Source organism: Theobroma cacao, chromosome 8 (assembly GCF_053813885.1).
Source record: "Theobroma cacao isolate CCN51 chromosome 8, ASM5381388v1, whole genome shotgun sequence".
Taxonomy (NCBI): domain Eukaryota; kingdom Viridiplantae; phylum Streptophyta; class Magnoliopsida; order Malvales; family Malvaceae; genus Theobroma; species Theobroma cacao.
Genome location: NC_142646.1, coordinates 9,767,606 through 9,790,594, shown reverse-complemented (window position 1 = coordinate 9,790,594; position 22,989 = coordinate 9,767,606). Strand labels below are relative to the sequence as shown.

The 22,989-nt window shown below is 34.1% G+C and overlaps 2 protein-coding genes and 1 long non-coding RNA gene across 3 annotated transcripts in view; 1 reads left to right on the top strand and 2 right to left on the bottom strand.

Annotated features, from left to right (window-relative positions):
- The window catches only part of LOC148761174 (uncharacterized), an 87,862-nt gene that overhangs the window by 28,328 nt on the left and 36,545 nt on the right, over window positions 1-22,989 (top strand). The gene's annotated exons all lie outside the window — the stretch shown is intronic.
- On the bottom strand, window positions 8,166-11,685 carry EMB1075 (Pyridoxal phosphate (PLP)-dependent transferases superfamily protein). The gene is made up of 5 exons (XM_007019401.3): window positions 11,036-11,685; window positions 10,124-10,355; window positions 9,730-9,923; window positions 9,464-9,600; window positions 8,166-8,826 (listed from the first exon to the last, which is right to left on the bottom strand). The coding sequence occupies exons 1-5, from the start codon at window positions 11,379-11,381 to the stop codon at window positions 8,260-8,262; spliced, it is 1,476 nt and encodes a 491-aa protein (XP_007019463.1). The 5' UTR covers window positions 11,382-11,685; the 3' UTR covers window positions 8,166-8,259.
- Window positions 18,535-20,246, bottom strand: LOC18592586 (F-box family protein). The gene has a single exon (XM_007019399.3). It carries the CDS (start codon window positions 20,056-20,058, stop codon window positions 18,943-18,945), a length of 1,116 nt encoding a protein of 371 aa, XP_007019461.1. The 5' UTR covers window positions 20,059-20,246; the 3' UTR covers window positions 18,535-18,942.

Below are 22,989 nucleotides of genomic sequence, written 5' to 3'. Positions count from 1 at the left end.
GCTACACTCACATCTTTCATTATAAAATCATTTGATAAAAATATTTTGAATACAAGGTAGAAAGAAGAGTATGATGTACAACAATTAGTTATGCATTGATTGAATATGACTTGTACAAAAAAAAGATACGATGGATTGCTTTTACCGTTTATTCTGAATTATTGTATCCAATAGCTATAAAGCCTACCAAATTTATGTCCACTACAAAGAGTACTTAGGGAAAAATTGCATGCTATTGTCAAACTGTGGTGTTTTAAAGGGTGGGTAACTGATTTGGTAAGGAAAATCTACCCTCCAACAAGGGACATAATATTTTAGGAAGTGGCCATGGACTACTTTACGAAGTGGGTAGAGGCTTAACGTACGAAGAAGGTAGAACAACCAAACATTGCAAGGTTCATGAAGGAAAAAATCATACACAAGTTTGGAATCCTAAAATCTAAAAGTACTGATCAAAAAATAATAATTTGGAAGCTAAGTAGATGTTTTGGAAAAAGAAATGGGATTTAAATTCCTTAAATCTACCCTCCACAAAATTGAATGGAGTTTTCCCGTATTTCGACCGGAGAATCTAACAGAGATATTACTATCGAGATTCTGATCGAAAAATTAGACATTCCATGCCCTCGGAGAGTGCTTTGTCGTGCCAGGTCACTGACATATCCTTTGTCTTTATTTGACCCCAAGAATGGATTGGATCGAAACGACTTTCCTGTCGAACCCCTTTGTGAGGGAAATCCGTTTACTTGGACCAATAATCGGATGTTTCAACGCCTGGACAGAATTGTATTTAATCTCCAATGGGCAGATGTTTTTTCCTCTACAAGAATTCAACATCTGAACAAGGATGGTTCGGACCAATGCCCACTGCTAATATCCTGCTTGACAAACCAAAATAAAGGCCCTTCCTCATTTTGATTTTTGCATGCTTGGGTGCTACATCACGATTTTAAAAACTTTGTATAACAGACCTGAAATCTTCCCATTAGTGGCTCGGGTTTACAAGCATTCTGGGCAAAGCAAAAGCGGTTAAAGCAATCTCTGAAACGGTGGAATAAGGAAGTTTTTGGAGATATATTTCACAACTTGAAGGTAGCGGAACACGAAGCTGCAGATTGTGAAATGCTATACCAACATGAGCCATCATGTAAAGCCTGACCTTATAAAATACTATTCATGACATACATGTGATGATAGCATGATTGCATGCTAGGAGAGTCCCGAAAAATTTACAAAAGTCGGTATTGTACCTAGAGGTACAATAAAGTTTATTTAATCCTTGAACTAGATCAAATAGGAATTTTAAGGTGAGATTAAGAGTTTCACAGTTCATGGATGACTTAAAATGGTAATTTGGAGTTTGAGGATCAATTTGGAGTCACATCAGAATTTTCACTAACCAGGGGTAAAATGGTCATTTGCCACTTGGAGACAAAATGAGAATTTTAGAAAAGAATTTTTTGGCCCCATTTGACTTATTGGAGTATAATTTGACTTATTGGAGTATGATTTGAGGTTTAGAAGTGAAAAATTTTAATTTCGGTATAATTTGGAGTATAGGGGTAAAATGGTAATTTTGCCACCTCAGGGGCAAAATTGTAATTTTCCACCACCAGGATATTTTTTCCAGCACATGGTCTTCCTTTATCTTCATCTTTGACCCTTGACTACACATGTGGTGGAGATAAAATGTTTAAATTTTTAAAATTTTAAAAATAGACCAATTAGAAAATGCCATGTGTCAAGCTTAGGATATTTTATTATTTAACTTAAAAATCAGCACAAATCAGCCCATTATTCCCCAAACATTCGGCCAAGCAAGGAAGAGAGGGAAAGAAAGGAAAAACAAAACCTAGGAGAGGAATTTCAAGAGAAAAAGTGTGAAAAATCAAGGAAAACAAGTGAAAAATGTAGGATTTTTCAACTTAAGCTTGAAATCTATTTTCCTTAAGCATTTCTCTTCATTTTCCATGCTTAAATTGCATGTTTTTATGATGAATTGTTGGCTGATCAAAATCGGTTAGGAGAGAGAAAGTTGTTGGATTTATTTGATTTTAATTTATGTTAGTGTTTTTAGTTAGTTTAGCATATTTAGAAACAAAACAACAAGAAAAGAATTTATTTTCTCCCACAACCATTAATGGCTGAATTTACCATGTAGTGAGTGAGGATGAGTTTGATTTTTATTCTAGTAGAATTGGTTAAGAAATGATGAATTATGAGCCTAGAAAAATAATGAGAATTTTCGGAGCAAAAATATGAATTTTTACCCACTACGGGTATTTTCGTAATTTACTATCGAGACTGATAATTTGCACCACACTGAGGGACATTAAGTTAATTTGGGTGCAATTGAGGTATAGAAACTGAAAAGAATTAAATTGGAGTTTAAACGGACGCATTCGGAATTTAATCGGGTGATAAGACGAATTAGGCCAATACTGAGTTTAGATAGTTACCAGTGCATTTTTGCATTCCATATCATGCATTGGTAGTCAAAATTAGTTTAATTTTGATTTAGTACCAACCTGGTGAAATTCTCGATTTTGTACTGTGTCAAGGTGGTGAGTCCTCCGATAAAGGCAAGGAAATTGCATCCGAGGACCAGTAGACAGAGTGCTTCGAAAGTCTGCATTCTAGACATTGTGAGTAAACTTACTGTCATTTTAATTATCTAGGGTGGTTTTTAGATGCTTTCATGAATTCTATGGAAAAAGGAATTTAAAAAAGTAAATTTTCATGTTTTATGAATAAATGAGTTTCAATGAAATTAATTTATAAATTGTTTTGAAATTAATAATGATTTTGAAAAATAGAGTACACGGAGACTGTTAATTGTAACAATTTGATTGTTTAAATTGACTGGCTTATGATAAATCGAGCATGATTAGTTAGTTGGCAATTGTATTGAAATGCGAATTATTTGGTTGCCTTGAAAAACTGTGAATTACAAAATTGTCATATCATGTTATTGAGTTTTATTATTGGTGGGTTATATATTAATTAATCATTGCAGTAGGGGGTTTCTGTGGATCAGCCTTTTAGAGGGGCACGGTAAACCCCATTATATTCTTACCTCGAACGGAGAGGCGCGTAGGGTATCTCCTGGGGTAAAGTTTAGGGTTCACTTCACGCTAAACCACCACGTGAGGGGGAACTCAGTCAACGCCAAAGAACAGCTATGTTTTCAAAACAAAAACATGATTTATGTGAAATGTGAATTTTAATAGCCTTGGCGGTCTCGGTAGGATGCCTCGGCCAAGGTGTCCCCGAGAATGGATTTATGGCACAAGCCTAGATTTTTATGAGATTCATAAGTTTCTTTACGTGTTTTGAACAAAATGTGTTCTAATGCTATAACCCAGTTTATGATGATTTACTTTATTGTCTCTATGTACTCAACTCTAGATGTTTATGATGATGTCTATTTACTCATTGGGATTTTATAATCTCACCACCCTCATTTTCACCAATTTCAGGTTCAGTATAAACTGTAGATAGCTGATCTCATCGAGGACTACCGTTGGATCTGTATTTTTTCAAACCGTAGGTTCACAGTCCTCTTTACTTTTGTTTATTCGGGGGCCCTCTTGTTATTGTAAATTAAATTAAATATTTTGGCTTATTGTATTTAAGTATATATAAATTTATTTAGCTTTTATGCTATAAAAATTATTCACGTATAACTCTATAAATATTGTTTTATAAGAAAATAGAATATTTTACTTAATATTTCTTTTATTTTCTTATTATATTCAAATAACCATAATTTCGTTTTAAATGAAGATTTTAAACTTTTAAACTCATTTTGAATATGAATTATGTGTTTTGTACTTGTATGTTACGTTTTAGCCAGTTTCAAAATTTTTGAGAAAAATGACCAAAATACCTCTGTGAGACGAAAAATTAATATTTTATTTGTTTAAAGTTGGAAACAGCTTAAAATCTTTTAGAACACAATATTTGACAATGGTTGCTCACAAGGGAACAAAGAAACTGATGGTAAAGCCTTGCGAGGTTTCGGGTTGACATTTCGGGCAATGAGTGTCTACCGGGACACCGCGGCGGTTGTCACGGGCTCGAGGGGAGTACAAGGTCATGACACATCAGTTGAAAATCGTGCCTCCATGCATAAAGCTTACGCTAAGCTTAATCATGTGTTAGCAATGGAAGAACAATTCTGGAAGCAGAAAGCTGGCATTAAATGGCTAGTGGAGGGTGAGAGAAACACAAAGTTTTTCCACATGAGAGTTAAAAAGAAGTGAATCAAGAGTCATATATTCAGAATACAAAATCCATATGGGAGCTGGATAGAAGATCCAGATTTAGTGAAGTCATCTGCAGTGGATTTCTTTTCTTCTCTCATGAAGAAGGAATCATGTGCAATGACCAGGTTTAATGATTCTTTAATTCCTTCCATTCTATCTAAAAATGATAATGTTTGGTTATGTGCAGCACCTACCATGGAGGAACTTAAAGTCGCAGTGTTCAATATAGATAAAGATAGTGTGGCTGGCCCTGATGGATTTTCGTCTTATTTTTATCAACATTGTTGGGAAATAGTTGCAAGTGACCTCCTGGATGCAGTGGTGGATTTTTTTTATGGAGCTGCCCTCCCAAGAGGAATAACATCCACGACAGTTGTGCTGCTGCCCAAGAATGAGAAAGCTTCTAAATGGAGCGACTATAGGCCGATAAGTTTGTGCAATGTCTTGAATAAAATTATCACAAAAATTTTAGCTAACCGGTTAGCCAAAATTCTTCCTTTTATTATTACAGATAATCAAAGCGGATTTGTTGGGGTAGATTGATCAGTGACAATATCTTGCTTGCTCAAGAATTAATAGGGAAGATTGACCGATAGTCAAGAGGCGAAAATGTGGCTTTAAAGTTGGACATGATAAAGGCATATGATCGGCTTGAATGGGATTTTCTTTATAGAATGCTAAAGCAATTTGGATTCAGCTCGCAATGGATTAATATGGTGCATCGCTGTATATCTAACTGCTGGTTTTCCCTGTTGATAAATGGTAGCACTGTGGGTTATTTCAAATCAGAAAGGGGTTTGAGGCAGGGTGATCCCATTTCTCCTCTATTATTCATCCTGGCTGCGAAATACTTGTCTAGGGGGCTAAATGCTTTGTTTGCTAAATATCCATCCCTCCATTATTATTCAAATTGCTCAATGTCAGTAAGTCATTTGGCATTTGTGGATGATGTTATCATATTCACTAATGGTGCGAAATCCTCCTTGCAGAAAATTATGTTGTTCTTACAGGAATATGAGGAAATTTCTGGACAGTGAATAAACCAACATAAAAGTTGCTTCATCACGCATCGGAATGTGGCAAGCTCTCGCAATCAAATTATTGCTCATGTCACTGGTTTCATTCATAAATGCTTGCCTATTACATATTTGGGGGTTCCACTATACAAAGGACCGAAAAAGGTAATTTTATTTGATGATCTTATGGCAAAAATTCAGGAGCGTATTTCTGGATGGGATAATAAAATTCTATCTCCTGGCGGTCGCATAACACTACTTCGTAATGTACTTTCTTCCATGCCTATCTATCTGCTCCAGGTTCTTAAACCCCCTATTTGTGTTATTGAGAGAATTGAACGAATGTTCAATAATTTTCTATGGGGAGGTTTGGCAGGCACTAGGAAAATCCATTGGGCTTCTTGGCATAAAATCACGTTGCCGTCCACTGAGGGAGGGTTAGACATCCGAGGCTTAAGTGATGTGTTTGAGGCCTTTAGTATGAAACTTTGATGGCGATTTCAGACCTGTAACAACATTTGGACGCAATACATGAGGGCGAAATATTGTGCTAGTCAAATTCCAAGGTATGTTCAATCGAAGCTTCATGACTCACAAACTTGGAAACGGATGTTAGCTAGCTGTCCGGTAACGGAATATCACATGAGATGGCATATTGGGAAGGGTGAGTTATTCTTCTGGCATGACTGTTGGATGGGTGAGGAACCTTTGGTCAATTGTTTCCCATTTTTTGCATCTTCTATGGCATAGGTTTGTTATTTTTACGATAATGGTGCATGGAATGTGGACAAGTTGAATAATGTATTACAGGAGGAGGTGGTGATGGAAATTATTAAGATTCCGATTGACACATCTAGCACAGATTTAGCATACTGGGTCCCCACTTCGGATGGTCAATTTACCATTAAATCCTCTTGGGAGACAGTACGACAACGACAGGCGGTAAATTCTATCCTTAATTTACTTTGGCATAAAAGTATCCCCCTTACTACTTCTTTTTTCCTTTGGAGGTTACTACAGGATTGGATTCCGGTTGATTTGCGATTGAAATCCAAGGGCTTCCATTTAGCTTCCAAATGCCAACATTGCAACTCAGAGGAGTCTCTTTTACATGTCATGTGGGAATGCCCAATAGCTACACAGGTCTAGAGGTATTTTGCAAAAAATTTTCAAATCTTCATTACTAACCCACAGAATATTTCTTAGATTATATGGTCCTGGTTGTACTCTGGTGATTATACGAAAAAAGGTCACATCCGCACGTTAATACCTTTGTTTACTTTTTGGTTTCTATGGGTTGAACGTAATGATGCGAAGCATAAAAACCTAGGAATGTATTCTAACAAAGTAGTGTGGAGAGTGTTACAGCTTATTCACCAATTATTTTATGGGAACCAATTCCAACGTTGGCAATGGAGGGGTGATCTACAAATAGCTCAAGATTGGGGTCTAATTTTTCAGAGGGCATCTCCAATTCCACCAAAAATATTATCTTGGCACAAACCGTTAGCAGGTGAGTTTAAGTTAAATATTGATGGTAGTTCCAAGGATGATTTTCATATTGCTGCTGGAGGAGGACTTCTTCGAGATCATAAAGGTACCATGATTTTTGGATTTTTTGAAAATTTTAGACCTTATAATTCATTACAGGCAGAGCTAATGGCACTACATAGGGGTTTGCTTTTATGCATTGAGTATAATGTTACTAGACTTTGGATAGAAATGGACGCAAAAGTTGTGGTACAAATGATAGATGAGGGTCATCAGGGTTCTTCCAAGACTCGGTATTTGCTAGCTTCAATCCGTAGATGCTTGAATGTTTTGTCTTATCGTATTTCACACATCTATAGAGAAGGGAATCAGGCTGCAGATCATCTTTCAAATCAGGGGCATACACACCAAAATCTACAGGTATTTTCACAAGTAGAAGGTCAGCTTAGAGGTATAATTAGATTAGATAAAATAAATTTACCATATGTTCGTTTTAAATAAATGTAAAGGAGTAGTACTCCTATTTAATTTATGTTATTTTATTACTTAGATCCTTGTAATATGGTAAAGTTTCACTTTTATGATAGCATTCAAAAATATGCACATAAAATGAAATTTACCATTTCATGTAACTTTCTTTATCTTTCTCAAACTCTTGTAACTCTGGAGGTTCGGTTTATGTCCCCCTCCCCATTGTACTTAATTTTTTCGATTTTTAATAAAATGATTACAGAGTAGCTGGGACCTGCGAGAACTTCCAGCATAAAAAAAAACAAATAGTTAAGTATTTAATTTATTAATTAGTGTATAATATCTTATTTAAAAAATAAAATTTAAATTCTCCTTTCTTCAATTAAAAAAATAATAATGACGAATCAGAAGCTTCCAATCCACAAAAGTGGCAAGAGTTATTGTGGAAAGCCCTTTGGGCTTTAGAAGTCTTAGAGATCCTGTACAAAGGTAAGTTTTGTTTTACCCTTGCATAGGTCATGATGTTCTTCTACCTATGGAAATGTTGGTTGAGAGAGGCAGGAAGATTTGGATGACACTAAACTTGTTGCCTTGGGCAGACTTAATGCTCAAAAGAAAAGGGTGGCTAAGATTTTTTTTTTTTTTTATGAATAGGAGATTTCATCTAGAATATGATTCTGCTTATTGGGAAGTAGAATCTGGGGAATATTACATCCCAAATTCAAAAATGTCAGACAAATTAAACAACATAATCCTTGAAATGAAAAATAGATATGGCTGTGAACCGAAAGGTCCCGAGGTCAATGATAAAAGAGAATGATGCTCACTACTTTTTAGGCATTGCTAATTACGACAACATTTACTCGAGAAATGCAAGGAACAAGCATGAGAATGCGAAAGCCTTTATGGTAAAAGGAAATACTTGTGAATCAAATCTAGATTCCACTAAAATCAAATGTCAAACTACAAGAAAGCAGAGGAATAATTCTGAATCATGATAAATGATCATTTTGTCACTTGTGCAGAGCACAAGCACAATTCTCTTTCCCTACATCTGCTGCAATACAAGGAGGCTGATCATGTTCTTCCTGATACCAGGTTGATCGTTTTTCAACTAATTCATCCAAGAAGAGATCCAGCTTCTCAATGGTCACATTTGGCATCACCACCACATGTGCTATATTCCCTTCACAAGCTAGTTGCCACCTACGAACAAACTCCTCATCCCGGGGCCGCTCAAACACAACGGTACTGCTGAGTTCATTAAGCATAGCACTGATCCCAGCCCCACGCAGCCGGTCCTTCAAGTAGTGAGCATTTCTGAGGCACTTCTGAACTTCCTTTTGAAACCCTTTATAACCTTTTCTGTTGAGAGTATACCAAAGAAAAATAGGAGCATGACCATTCCGACTTCCCATGATTGTAGCATCCCTTGATGCAAGGTATTCAACATTGCTTGAGAGCACATTAATGTGCTCCATCCTTGTGATCTGAACACCACAAGGCATTGGACAACCCACAAACTTGTGGCCGGAGACACTAACACTTCCAATGGGCTTCTTGAAAGTAACCTTTGGTGCCTGTTCACCACCAAGAATAATATCAACTATCAAACTTAAGTGGTAAAAGGCATCCAGACAGGAAGAAAAAGTAACACAGTAAGATAAGAGTTTGAGAACAAACGAATAACATTATACACAAACTCATCATCTACTTACAGATAGGAAACATGTTTAATAACCATGTTGAGTCCTTTCACTTCTTTTAAACATGTCAACAAACATGAAGATTTATTATAAGGTTAGCAGTGTTGCACCCAAGGCAAGAAAGCAAATCACATAATTCATCCAGGTGAATTATTTTAGAAAGCATAGGTTCGTAGTAATCAAAGCACTAGCATATAAACAGACCATTAACAGTGACAAAAGACTATGTTACTTTATCTCTGTTCTTCAGGCAAAAATCCTGACGCACTGTCAATTCAGCCCTAATTATAGGCTAATTCAGTTTTTATAGTCAAATCGAGAGGAAACACATACCATTTAACATGCTAGACTTGCTAGGTAAAAAATTACAAATTTGGCAGAAGAAAAGCAGTCTGCTGACTCTGCTCACAACTTGCAAGGTATGATTGATGGAAAGTTCAGGGGACCACCAAGCTTTGCTAGCTTCTCTCAAACACACATTAAAACAAAAGCTATACACGTGATAACTTACCCGTTTAACAAAAGGCATCATGAGTCCAAACAAAGCTCCATCACAATGAATGTAGAACCGATCATGTGAAAATCCACTTTCTTCAAGGGTTTGTATCACAAGATCAAGGTCATCTACAGCTCCTTTAACAGTTGTTCCTTCAGTAAACATTATTATCCAAGTTATTTATCTCATTAAAACAAAACCCACGACATTTGGTTGGCATATTTCTGTGACAGTGTGGGGATGTATATGCATGAGAGAGAGAGAGAGAGAGAGAGAGAGACCTATGTTAACATTGATTATTGCTGGTTTGTCCTTGTTAGCGAGCAACTTAACTCTGAAGTCACTGCAATCAATCTCACCCGAGACCAGAGTATCAACTTTCACACACTCCATTCGATACATTCGAGCAGCTTTAAAGATAGAGTAGTGTGACTCCCGTGATGCATACAAAATTCCATCTGGAAACACTTCCCTCCTGCAAAATTCAATCATCTATCATTTATGCTTTTCAATTACAATAAGATGCAATGTTGACACCTGAGCATTTAGTTCATTGGTTGATGCATGATCCCCTGCCTAAAGAGCAGGGTTCAAATCCCTTTTTCCCCAATTATTAAAAAAAAAAAAGATGTGATGTTTGAAACGCAAGTAACCAAGTTTTAAACTAACACTAACCCAACTAAAATTCCATGAAGATTGCCTTCTGTGCCACAATTTGTAATGTAACCCCAGTATTCATTCTTCTCTATTTCCCACAAACGGGCAAACCAATCCAACACACCAACTTCAAACTGCCTTGAGTGAACACCATAGTTGCTCTCAATAAATGGATCTCCAAGATTGTTGATCGAGAAATGCTGTAACTGAGCTAGCGCACCATATTCGAAGTCCAGATTATAAGGATAGCCTGAAAAGTTGCACTTCAATTAATAGCCTATAAATTGCAAGGCCTCAATGAAAATTAATGGCAGGATCAATATAACTAAAAGTCCTTGCAAGTTAAGCTACCATTGGTTAATGTTTTTGCTACTTGCTTTTTTTTTTTTTTTTTGAAAGCAAAAGGGAAAAACCTGGATTTTTTATGGAAAAGAAAGAACTAATATTTTTTAAGAATCTAAAGCTTAAAAATATAAATTTTTATAAAACAAAATGTATGATTTTAAGTATTTTTATAACAATCATATTAAAATTGGTGTTACATTTTATTCATTTCTTCATTTTTAGTTAACTGGGCTTTTGCTTTCTACTATCTGCTTTTGCTTTTAAGCAACTTTTTCAATATCCAAACAACAATCAAACGGAACACAAATTTGAGATCTTTCAATTCACAAGTACTCCTTTAAGAAAGACCAACACCGAACTCACTTTCTCTCAATATTTATTTACGTCATAAATGTTCAAAAAAAGTTAAGGCACGTTATCTTTTTATTTTTTCTGTCTTTTTGTTTTTGTTTTTTTTGAAACAAGGCACATTACCCTGTTCTTTGTGTGTTAAATGAATATATAATCTCTCAATTAAACAACAACTAAACAGAAAATGAACTCAAATTAACAGCTTGCATTAAATATGAAAGACATTTTGTTTACCTAAATGGTGCTTGGTCCGCTCCATGAGGGTTTTGCGGTATCGAGCCAAGACTCCAGCCATGTATGCGTCCTTGTCACCGGTGAACTCATCGTTAGCTTCTGGCTCCGTGACTGCCAGGCACGAGGTGTGCACGTTCCTCCCCAACACAATCTCCCTGCTCTTCTTCACCGGCTTCCCCACTCCTTCTTCTTCCTCCTCCGATTCGCTGGGCCCACCGTCCGCCGCCGTTACAACCGGCGGCAACGGTTCGGCCACCACAGCCGTCGGATCGAAGTCAACCGCCAAGATCTCCACCTCGCTGATGACGTTCGGCGACGCCGTTTCAATCTCTACAGCCCCAGCCATGATCTTTTAGATCACAATAGAAACAAAGGTGAAAATAGCGGATAAATTTGAAGTGAAATGAAATGCGAAGGATTTGGTAAAATGGTTCTTTGTTTTATTATTATTATTTCTTTGTAAGTTTTCCGCAGCTTCTCGAGTTATTGTAGATCTGAGAAGTATCAAGGAAAACGGAGATGGAGAGGAGCAGAGCGAGAGCGAGAGAGGGACGTCCTTTTGGGCACTTGTTGGTATCCTATTTATAGGCGCCAGCCTCAATGAGGTTGCCTCCTGTCCGCTTTCTAACTTTTACAGAACCTATTCACTTTGTTATAAAAACCAAATGAGTTTAAAGATGTTTTGTAATATATATTAACATGTCCACATAATTCCATTATCTATTGATTTATTATTTATTTTTTTGTATTATTTTTAAATAATACATTTATAAATTATCCCCAAATAACGTTACTTAATTCCTTCGAACGAGTGCTAATCTAATTTTTCTAAAACTAAACAAAATCTACGTTAAGCGAGGTGGAATGAGGTGAGGTATACCATATACGCATAACTCATCCCTCTTTCTGATTGCTGGTCGAGAATCTCAATCTCCCCTGTTTGAGATATCTTTGCTTCATTCTCTGCCTACCCAATTCAATCAATGTACTCAACAACAGTAAACAGGTCAAGTTTAAAATCCAAATAGCACGTTTGATTCGTGAAATAGATAAAAATGAAATAAAATAGTTATTATGTGGAAATAAAATAAAATAAATATTACGTAGTTTGATATAGAGAATAAAATAGAGTAAGAATAATTATTATGACTTATTACAGTGTTTGGTTGGTAACAATAGCTTTAGAATAAAAAAAATAAAAAATAAAAAGATAAAAATATCATTTATTATATATAATTATTTATTTTTATTTTATTTTTTAAATATTAATAATTTATAATTAATTAAAATATTAATAATTAATAATTTAAATATCAATATTTTAATATAATTTAATTATTAATATTATAATTAATAATATTTTTTTATAATTTAATATTATTTTAATTAAAATATTAATATTTTTATTTTTATTTATACTCTTTAAATTTTTAATATATTAATAATTTAATAAATAAAACATTAATAGTTTAAAATATTAATATTTTAATCATATTAATATTAATAATATTTAAATTATATATAAAATATTAATATTTTAAATTTTACAAATAATTTATTCTTTTTTATTCTATTTTTTTCCTTTTTCTTTTTCATGGGTCGATAGGCGAAAAGGGGACCGGTGTAACAAAACGTCGATCTGGTGCACCATGTGGTCGGATCTGGCCACTACGGCACTAGATCGGTGCTTCTCAACTACTGGATCTGGCCGTGGAGTGCCAGATCCAACCGTAGGATCTGGTCGGGAAGCACCAGATCCGGTGCTTCCCGCGATCAGATCTGGCCGTTGAGTGCCAAATTTGATTGGATCTCGATTGAATGTTGTCGGAAAGGACTAGATCAACGCTTTCCGACCATATTCGATTGTTGTCGCCACCGTCATCGTCGTTGCAGCCGTCGTCGCTGGTGTTGAGTGCCAATTAGAGAGAGAATGAGAGAGGAAAGAAGATGAGAAGAGAGAGAAAGAAAAGGGCAAATGAGAAGAAAAAAAGTATTTATAGGTTTAAAGTTGTAATATTTTTAGGTTATAAGGAGTATTTTAGTCATTATATATTTAAAAGCTATTTCTTGTCTCATGGAATAGATATTACCAAGGGGAGAGAAGGGAATAGCTAAGGTTGAGTTTTAACTGATTTTACAGAATTTTTATTCCTACAGAATCTTTATTCCATGTCTCAATTTTAAACCAAACAAAGGCACAAGAAAGAGCTAAGAATAGAGGGGAAATAGCTATACCAAACGTGCAGAAAAATTAAAACACTTTAATTAATTGACCTACCAACATTATAAAACTTTTATACATGGACCGACCTTCCCAATAAAGAAAGATGATTTCAAATCAAACCAAACCATGAAACGAAGACTGAAGTCAAATCCGAAGCATAATAATTGCCAGCGCCGCGTGGCGCTGGAGATATTTTGAAAAAAAAAAAAACCTTTCAATTATTCTAAAAGGAAAATTTAATCTCTTTTTTTATAACAATACTTTTAGTCTTCTAACTCTTAACATTGTTAGTCAATAATTAAAAAAAATACAATCCAATATTACATAAATATTTTAAACACAAATACCTTCTTAAAATAATACATTATCTCTGTTCTCTTTTAAAAATCTTAAAAAAAAACTAAAAGAATTTGAATAAGTTTTTTTTTTTAAATTTCATCTTTTGCATTTTGATCCACTTGAAAAAATTTGTAATAATCAACACTCATTTTTTGAATTCCTTTTTTTTCTTGTAACTTCAAGAATTTTCTCTTCTCTTTTTGGATATTTTTTCTTTTTCTCACAACTTTAGTTTTTTTTTTAAATAAAATAAAATCATTGTATTCATCTGAAGAGAAGTTACAAAGTGTTGTTTCAAGTTTTCATCAATTTAGTTTGAAGATTTTGCACAGCACCTTACAAAACTTCTTACAGCTAAGCATTTAGTTTATTAGTTAATACATCATCTTCTTACTCAAAGAATAAGATTCAAATCCCTTCTCCTAAAAAAAAAAAAAAAAAACCTACAATCCCTTACAAAATCTATAAAAAATTGAACCAACTTGAGTGTTGGGTTACCTTACAAAAAGGATACCCAAGCTTAGTACGATTTACAAAAAGATTATTACACTTAATAGTAGCATACACAATACCACTTACCAACATGACCACCTATTATTTAGGTTCTTAAATTTTCAGTAATATCAACAAAGCTTCTCTCTATCAATATAAAAAATCCCATCATATTGGTGTTTTAATTCGAAAAACTACAACTTTAGTTTTTATTAACTAAAAGAATTGTGATTTAAAAGAAAAAAATACAAAAAAATTATTAATATTTTTTGACCTCTGCCATTTGAAGAATAAAAGATTCACTGACATCAATACTATGGAAATTATATTAAAGTTTTTCATTTCTTTTCTTCTCTTATCTTTTTTATTAATTTTTTATTTTTTATTCAAAATTCTATTTTTTACGATTAATTAAAGTTTTTGAGAGAGGATGAGTAGAAATTTTTTTTTCAAAAGAATATGTCTAAATTAAAACAATGATATAAAGGTCATTTGCACCTTAAAATATTTATCTGATATTAAAATTTAATTTTTTTAATTATTAACTAACAATATTAATAATTAAAAGATCAAAAATATTATTATAAAACAAGAAAATTAAGATGCCTTTAGAGGAGATATTTGGATTTTGCTAAATTAAATTTGCCTAGATGGGCTTTCTTTGATCCGGCTAACCTTTTGTGATTCTGCATGGCCCACTAGAGGGGGAAATGGAGATTCGCTATTGGATTGAGATGGCATCACGTGGCTGGTTCTCTTCCGGAAAACGACAGATATTTATTTTGTGATCCACTCGCCACGTGTTGTCCAAAATTTGTCGTCTTCTTTGTGTTTGATGTTACTGGTTCTTCTTGGCTCATAGCATCTCCCAAGGATCATTCACAAAGCTGACGGCTCGGGAGTTCGGAACCCAGTCTCTGCCACGCCGTTAGCGGGGAGAAACGGTAGGATTATAATTTTTTTTAGGTATTTTTAAAAATAAGATATTTTTTAAAATATTTTTTTATAATTTTAACTATTTTTAATTAAATTAAATAAAATTATTTTTAATGAAATTACACTCTAGTGTTATACGTTATGTACAAAAATATATTACACGTTATGATTTAGTTGTTACACGTCATATGTAAAAACATGTAACACGTCATGGTTAGGTTGTTACATATCATGTACAGAAACATGTGACACGTCATGTACAAAAATATGTGACATATCATGGTTAGGTTATTACACGTTATGTTAAAAAAAATATGATTGTTACACGTTATGTACAAAAACATGTTACACCCTAGGATTAAAAAATGTTATTACACGTCATGTTGAAAAAAAAAATATTGTTGTTACATGCTATATTGAAAAAATATTATTATCACATGCTATATTGAAAAAATATTATTATTACATGTCATATTCAAAAATATTTTGTTACACTTTAATATCTAAAATGTTGTTATTATTTATAAACCAAAACTTCAAATCCTCTTAACTCTCTTCATTTCTTTTTATTTTTTTGACAATTTGGTGTCGATTAAAGTGTTTCCAACATATTTTCATAAATCAAACCATAAATTTTCTTATCTAAAACATATATTTCAACTAAAAATAAAAAAAATTCCTTTCAAAATCTAAGTTTATAAATTTCAAAATTTTAAGTTTATTAGTGTTTAGATCCTGAATTGATTCAATTAACAGTTATTTTAAATATTTGTGATCATTTCTACAGTTTTAGTTTTACTAAAAATACCTAAAAATCAAAATTTTCAAATAGCCACCTACCTAAGCACATCAAAACCATTGCTTGATGTCTTGAAAGCGCGAGAAAGAAAAATCTGAAAATACGGGAGAGAGAAATCGGAAACATAACAGACGAATGCTGAAGAGAGAAATCGATAAAATTTGAGAGACTAGGATGGTGAGAGAGAGAAATCAAAAACACAAATGAGGAAAAATTGTGATGAATGGTTTAATTTATTTGAAATAGTTTCAAGGGTATTTTTTGTCAAGTTATGGCTAAATATGATTAAAAATAATTAAATTTATTTTGATGATTATTTTTAAAATATCCTTATCAAGAAAGACTATTCCTCATAATTTCTTTTTTTTTTTCATATCAAGTCAGTGTGGGAAAATTTTATCTGATCCAAACTTATCAGAATAAAGAGCAATGCTTAATATCACAAATTTCACATTACTAAAAGATACTTATTAATAAAGGTTTTTTTCTTCATTTAATAAATTTTGAGTTAAAAATATGAGTTTATAATAAATAATATTAGAGTTTATTAAGTGTTCAATGACGTGAGACCCTGTAAGAAGATACTACAATCAAACTAAGCTTAGATTAAAGTAGACTCATTTTTTTTATAAGTGAAAGAGTTAGAATAATGAAGACCTTATTACACAATTAAATTAAATAAAATATCAAAAATCTAGTATTAATAACAAAAATACTATTTTATCCATTTTATCTTTTTGAAGCAATGTGCGACTCTCTCACTTCATGTGTGGTAGAATTATAATCTAATACTATTTAAATTAAAGGATTCAAGTGCTTGGTAAGCGACAAAGATTATCTCACAAAATATGTTTTCCCTTATACCAATGATCTATTATTTATTTAAGGAGGAATTAATCATATCGCCACTTTCATTTCTTTAGCGTTGATATTGGTAAGAACTTTAGGATGTACAAGTTTGTGAGATTATGTAAATAATAAACTTTAGGGACGTACCACCACTTCCATGTGCTTCTCAATTATTATTATTGTTATAGGACGTTCTTACTTGTCCTGAAACCGGTCTTTAAATTTTAAGGCCAACTTTACTCCTTTCCTCTCTCAACGAAATAACTCCCGTAACAACATCTCCAACATAACAAAAGAAAATGGTTACCTTTAAGTCATGCAGCCTGATTTCTAAAGGCATTGTTGCTTTTTCAGCAAAAACAGAACAATGAAGCAGGCAAAGGCAAAGGCAAAAGCAAAGAGCATAAATATTTAGAGGCAACAAGTTTCTGAGGCAAAGAAAAAGAAGGCATCGAGTGTAAAATGAATACTCTCTTTTGCAAGATTCGATTCAAGTAGGTGATTTCGGCTCTAGCTGGGTTTTGGGGTTTAACATACACAGCATTTGGGTATACAGAGATTAAGTTTGGGATAAACTTGCATATTTTAAAATGCAGTGTTAGTCCCAATATGGGCTGGGGTTGCTAAACTTTTTTAAATCTTTGTTTACGTCCCTACTTGAAATTCTATTAACATCTTTTCTTTTATCCAAGCCTAACCCTGGCAAGCTTAAGGCAATCCACAATACACACACCATAATAATATTCTCCAATTTCAGTTTGGCAGCTGATCAGTACTCTTGTTTGCCTGGATTTTCATTAATAGGAATTTCTAGGCAATTAATAATCTTTTAACTCAAGATTAGGGCTGTAAGATTTGGAACATGTAAATGGAATTGTATGATACAACCTGAAGTTTTGTGGATTTTTTTAGAGATTTTTACCTCAGAGATCCTCCTTTCACAAGGTTAGCTGTTAAAATACTACATTATATATAAGCTAAATCTTACATGGATGTTGCCCAGCCCAAGTATGCTGAGTTATAAAGTAGCAGATGAAATTTCAGAACATATGCCATGCTAAAATAACTACAGAAAATTCCTAAACTCTCTAGAATTGTGGACCATGTCCTAAATTCAATGCCTAATACATGCTCATATGCAAGTAACTAGCAATGGTATGCTATGTGTGCTTAATCCCAAGCCTTGTATGTGCTCATTCATTTCTTTCCACCTACCATTTCCTTATGTTTAAAAGGAAATATTTGAGACCTAAGAAAATAAGAGTACTTGTTTTAATGTCAGTTCGGCATTAGTTCAAAAAGCTCAACTTTATCTGTGCATTCAATCCCTTGATCTTCCTGTAAACACAAAAGTCAGTCTTCTTATGCCCAAAGATCAGGAAGTCACCAATGCTGATAAATCACATTCAAGCCCTTCCAAATTATCCAGATAGCATCTAAATTAAAAGGCAATGACGGCTGCCTATCATATATAAAGTAACATCATAATAATTTTCTGAACAACACATATTCACAAGATAAAGGAAAGAATTCCTGCACAACCATTCATAGTCCCCCTCATGGAGGGCGGAATGCCTTTTTCTTTGAGCTTATCCTCCCCTCATGGAGGGTGGAATACCTCCTCACTTTAAGCCTACAAAAGGATGTCTAGCATGGCAACCCAAAAGAATATCTAAAGCACCATTTCAATTAATTTCAGAGATCTGTCAGCTGGTGCCTTTATTATATGTCCTTGAATAGACTATGGATTCAACAGGAACACACCATACTGTGATTCCCAAATTACCAAAAATCACAAATAACACTCTAATCAACACACCATAATGTTAGTGTTAGCAATTGCACTATCTAAACAACAGATTACTAAATGACGCTTGAAACCATTAATATCAATAATGCATCATATGATACTGTAACATACACTGCTTCCATTAATTTCAACTATTCCACATTTCCCCAAGAGAAAAAAGAAACACTTCGTAGTAACAAATAACACAAAAGGTATCATTTCTTTCAATATTTGAACTTGATGTCTCAATCAAGCACTTAAAAGAATAATCAAAGAGATGTAACATTCTTCTGTTTCCCATTATCAGCATCAAGTTACATTGCTTGAGAACAAATTGAACAGAATTCACCCTTTTTACTCTTGACAACAGATTGCATTGTTTTCGCACTATCTTGAAACATGCTTTTCACTAAAAAGAACATCAACAAAATACAACAATATTTCAGAATACTAAACAGTGCAACAACATACCGATTAATTCAAGGCAGTAGGGTAAGCCTAGCCTCAAACATAAATCCCCGGAAAAGCTCATCCCCGTTTCCCGGCACCCAATCAATCCACCGCCATTCACAACAATCCCAGAGAGCCAACCTTCGGACTTTCTTCCCGGAAAAGCAAACCCTATCCCCTCCTCCAAACACCTTAAACTTACTATCCTGAAACCATTGGTGCATATCCTCAGGCATTCTCGTTGCCTCTTCCCACTCCATCGTTTCCAAATCTAACCTCAATATCAAAATCGTCAGACAAGATTGATTCAACGAATAACTCGATTTTAACCCCCCAATCATCAAGATTTTGTTCCCGTTGCCACATATTAAACGCGGTCGTTTCATGATATCGAAAATGTCTCCCCATTCGTGCCTCTCCAAGCATTCCCAATTGTTGTTCATCACATTTAAATTTAAGTTTAACATGTTATTGACAGCGCAAGAGAATAATTTCCACTTACTCCTCCACGGCGATCCGACGTCACATAAGGCGTAAACGGAGTTGGAGACAACAATAGGGCTTCGGGGTTTGGATGGTAAATTTGAAGAGAATTTGAGCCATTGTTGGGTTTTTTGAGAAAAGGAGAAGTAAAGAGCGGCGAGTTCGGTTAAGACCATAACTCGGTTCCTTGAGTCAACTAGGACCGAGCCGTGGCGTGACCAGGCCGAGCCGAGCTGAGGAAGGACCCTGTATTGGCGAGTCAAGGGGTTGCAAACGATGAGTGACTTATTCGAGTCGGACGAGTCAGGTGAGTCGGCCCACAGGTAAACCAGACCGAGTGAAGACGCAACCGGGTGAGGAGATCGGAAAGGAAGAAAATCGAGGTTGACTCGCAGCCATTTGTTTTGATCGGGGTCGTAAACGTGGAGGGAAGTAGAAAGGGGCTCGTAGCGACTGTGATTATGATGGTGATGAGGAGGGCGGAGAGCAAGGAGGTTGAGATGGGATCGGGTGGAGATGAGGTGCATGAAAGATGGCGAAGTCAAGATTTGGTTAAAGAGCTTGCAAACGGAGCGGCAAGTCATGATTTGACGAAGCGAAAGGGAAGAGAAGATCTGGTGAAGCGAATCTTCGGCGAGACGGTTGATCGGAGAGTCCTCCATTTTCGTCGATAGAGGGGCGAAGCAGGGAATCCGGGATTGAAATGCAGGAGACTTGGTCGGAATTTGGGGGAGGAGGAGGGCGAGACTTTGGGGGTTGCGTAAAGAGGCTGTTTCTTTTTGAAGTGGCTACGGAGTCGGCGCGTTGTCTCGAGGATAATCCTCGCATTTCCTAATTTGCCCTTGTATAATGTTGTATGGGCTGTGATGCATCCCATCCGATCATAGTCTTAAAGTAACATTCACCAATTTAAAATGAGGTTAAATTATGTAATTATTCATGTACTTTATAAAAAGTATAGATTTTGGTACTTATATAATAATTTGTGTAAATTAAGTTTTGATATTTTATTGATTTATTAATTTTAATATAATTAAATTTAATAATTAAGTATACTAACATGATATTTTGACTAAATTAACATGGTACTATCAATTGACGTGATGTTGATTTTGTATTGACGTGATGTTGATTTTGTATTAACGTGACGTAATGCTTATATGGCACCTATTGATGTGGCAAAAATGCTTGCTAACATGACAAAAACACTTTAACCCTAAATTGAATGAGATTAACATAAAAATTAAAAAAGAACAAACAAACAAAAAACAGTTCAAGAGGGAGAATCAAGAGAGGGATTGTGGTGTTTGGTTTTGGAACGAAATTGAAGATGGGGAAAATAATATGTTTTAAGGGTAAATGGGTTTTATTTTTAAAGATTCAACTTGTTTTGAATCAGCAATTTTCTATTAAAGATTAGATTGGTAAATAAAAATATTTTGTTGCAATCTCATTTAATTTGTTTCTTTTGGCAAAATATTGCATTTTAAGGTTAATGGGCTCTCTTTTTTTAAAGAAAAAGATTGAATATTTGAAAAGGGAGGGAATGAAATAAAGCAGAAAGAATCAAGATAAGGACACATTAAATTTCAATAGGTTAGTCCAAGAAATATGGTGTAATTTGACTTATTCGATATAAAAATTGGTGTTTGTGATATTTTGGGATCTATTTTGTTTCCCACTGGTGTTTGTTTATTTAGGGTTTACAATCTTTGACTCTTGCTTTTGGGTGGTTTTTTTTTTTTTTTTCTGATAACATTGTTTTTGGGTTGGAACCCTAATTGTCTATTATTTACTGTTATAAAACCCTATTTGATGTCAAGTAGAGGTAAAACTCAATTTGATGTCAATGTCAATAAAATACGATGACAAATTTCACTGTTATAAAACTAGTATAGATTCTCAAAAGCTATCTATACCTCTAGCGGTGAATCATCTTTGAAACTTAAGTTGGTTAATTAGAATCACCTGTTTGACATCTTGTGACTTCTTTTATATTATATATATATAAAAAACCATTGGAAAGCTACTGCTCGGAGTTGCCAAATCCTAGAAACTGATAAAACAAGTTTCATGAAAGAGTTGGTCAAGCTGATTGGAGTTTCTTGTGTGGATGCCTCTATATACACATAAACGACATCCTTGGTACCTAATGGTCACATGAAACACTGGCCTTTAGGATACTTTGCAATTTTAGCATCATTGGCATTTAGTTTCCATCCTCTGAGTGGTTCATTTAATTGCCAATTTTTTAGTTAAAATGGCATTTTCTTGGAATGGTAGGTCTTTAAATTTGGTACTCTTGGAGTAGGCTTAAGTTATTTGAATTGTTCCATCTTTGTTTTTCTATCAAATTCATAAATTTAAAGACAACCAATTTCATAAATGCAATCTCAAAATCCATGAATGTCTCGAACCTAGGACAATTACTTCTATGTTTTACCTTTCTTTTATTTTTTGAAAGAAATATAAGATTTTATAACTAGAAGGTTAATTAAACCTTTATCAGAAAGAGACATTTTAAGTAACAAAGCTCCACATCACAGAGAATAGTGATCCAAAATATTCGACAAAGGTCAAAAAGTTTGCCAAAGGGTAAAAACAACACAAAGGCTTAACAAAAAGAATAAAGAAGAAAACCCTTTCCTTATCAGCTCATACTCTGAACAATCAAACCAATAGACATCGCAACTAAAATCAAAGTCATGAAGCTTCATCACAAACAGAATCAGTTGGCAGAACCTGACAAACTCAATGCAACAGTCACAAACTCCCAGTTTTGTCTTCAATTAGATCTCAGTAATGACAGCAAGACATTATGCCATAAAGTCATTCGTCAGTAGCAAAACTTGCAACCAAAATCAGCCACACACAATCACCAATCAAATCAGGAAGCAGTAATGAAAAGGGAGTGGATCCAACCAAAGTCCTTGGTTCACACAGAAAAACAAACCAAAAGAATCGAGAGACCAACTCCCAAGAAATCATATCATCTCAAAACTTGCGGTTATAAATAACACAGTAGGAAATGAGAAGAAAGGAGCCAATCATCAACACATCATATCCAAAAACATTTGTATTAACGTCTTTATTAGTTTAGTTGCTGTCCAAATTATACATAAAATAAAATAATGTTCCAATTTATAACTTTTATAGTTGCAACTTGCTAGCAAACAAGAATTCAGTATATAAATATGGAATGATGAGAAAAAATAACTTGACATTTATGTTGACATTCGCATAAAGCACATGGTGCAATAAGCAATGGAAAGATGACACCCCTTATTCAGTTTCCTTTCACTTTTTAGGAATATGCTTAATACTTTATAAGTCTACCCTACTGTCACCTTCAAATCAAATCAACCTTCCATTAGCTTTAGGACGACTCTAGTAAATTTATTGTTTGTTCTTTTTTTGGGTTGATTGGAGCATTAATATGTATGGACCAGTTATTATTATATGATCATTAATTTTTTTAGATTTAGCCAAACTGTTGCAAATGATTGATTTTTATATTTTATTTTATATGAGATGACTTAGGAAATATGCAAACTAAGGTACCATCATGGAGGAAAATTGGTAAGAACAAGAAG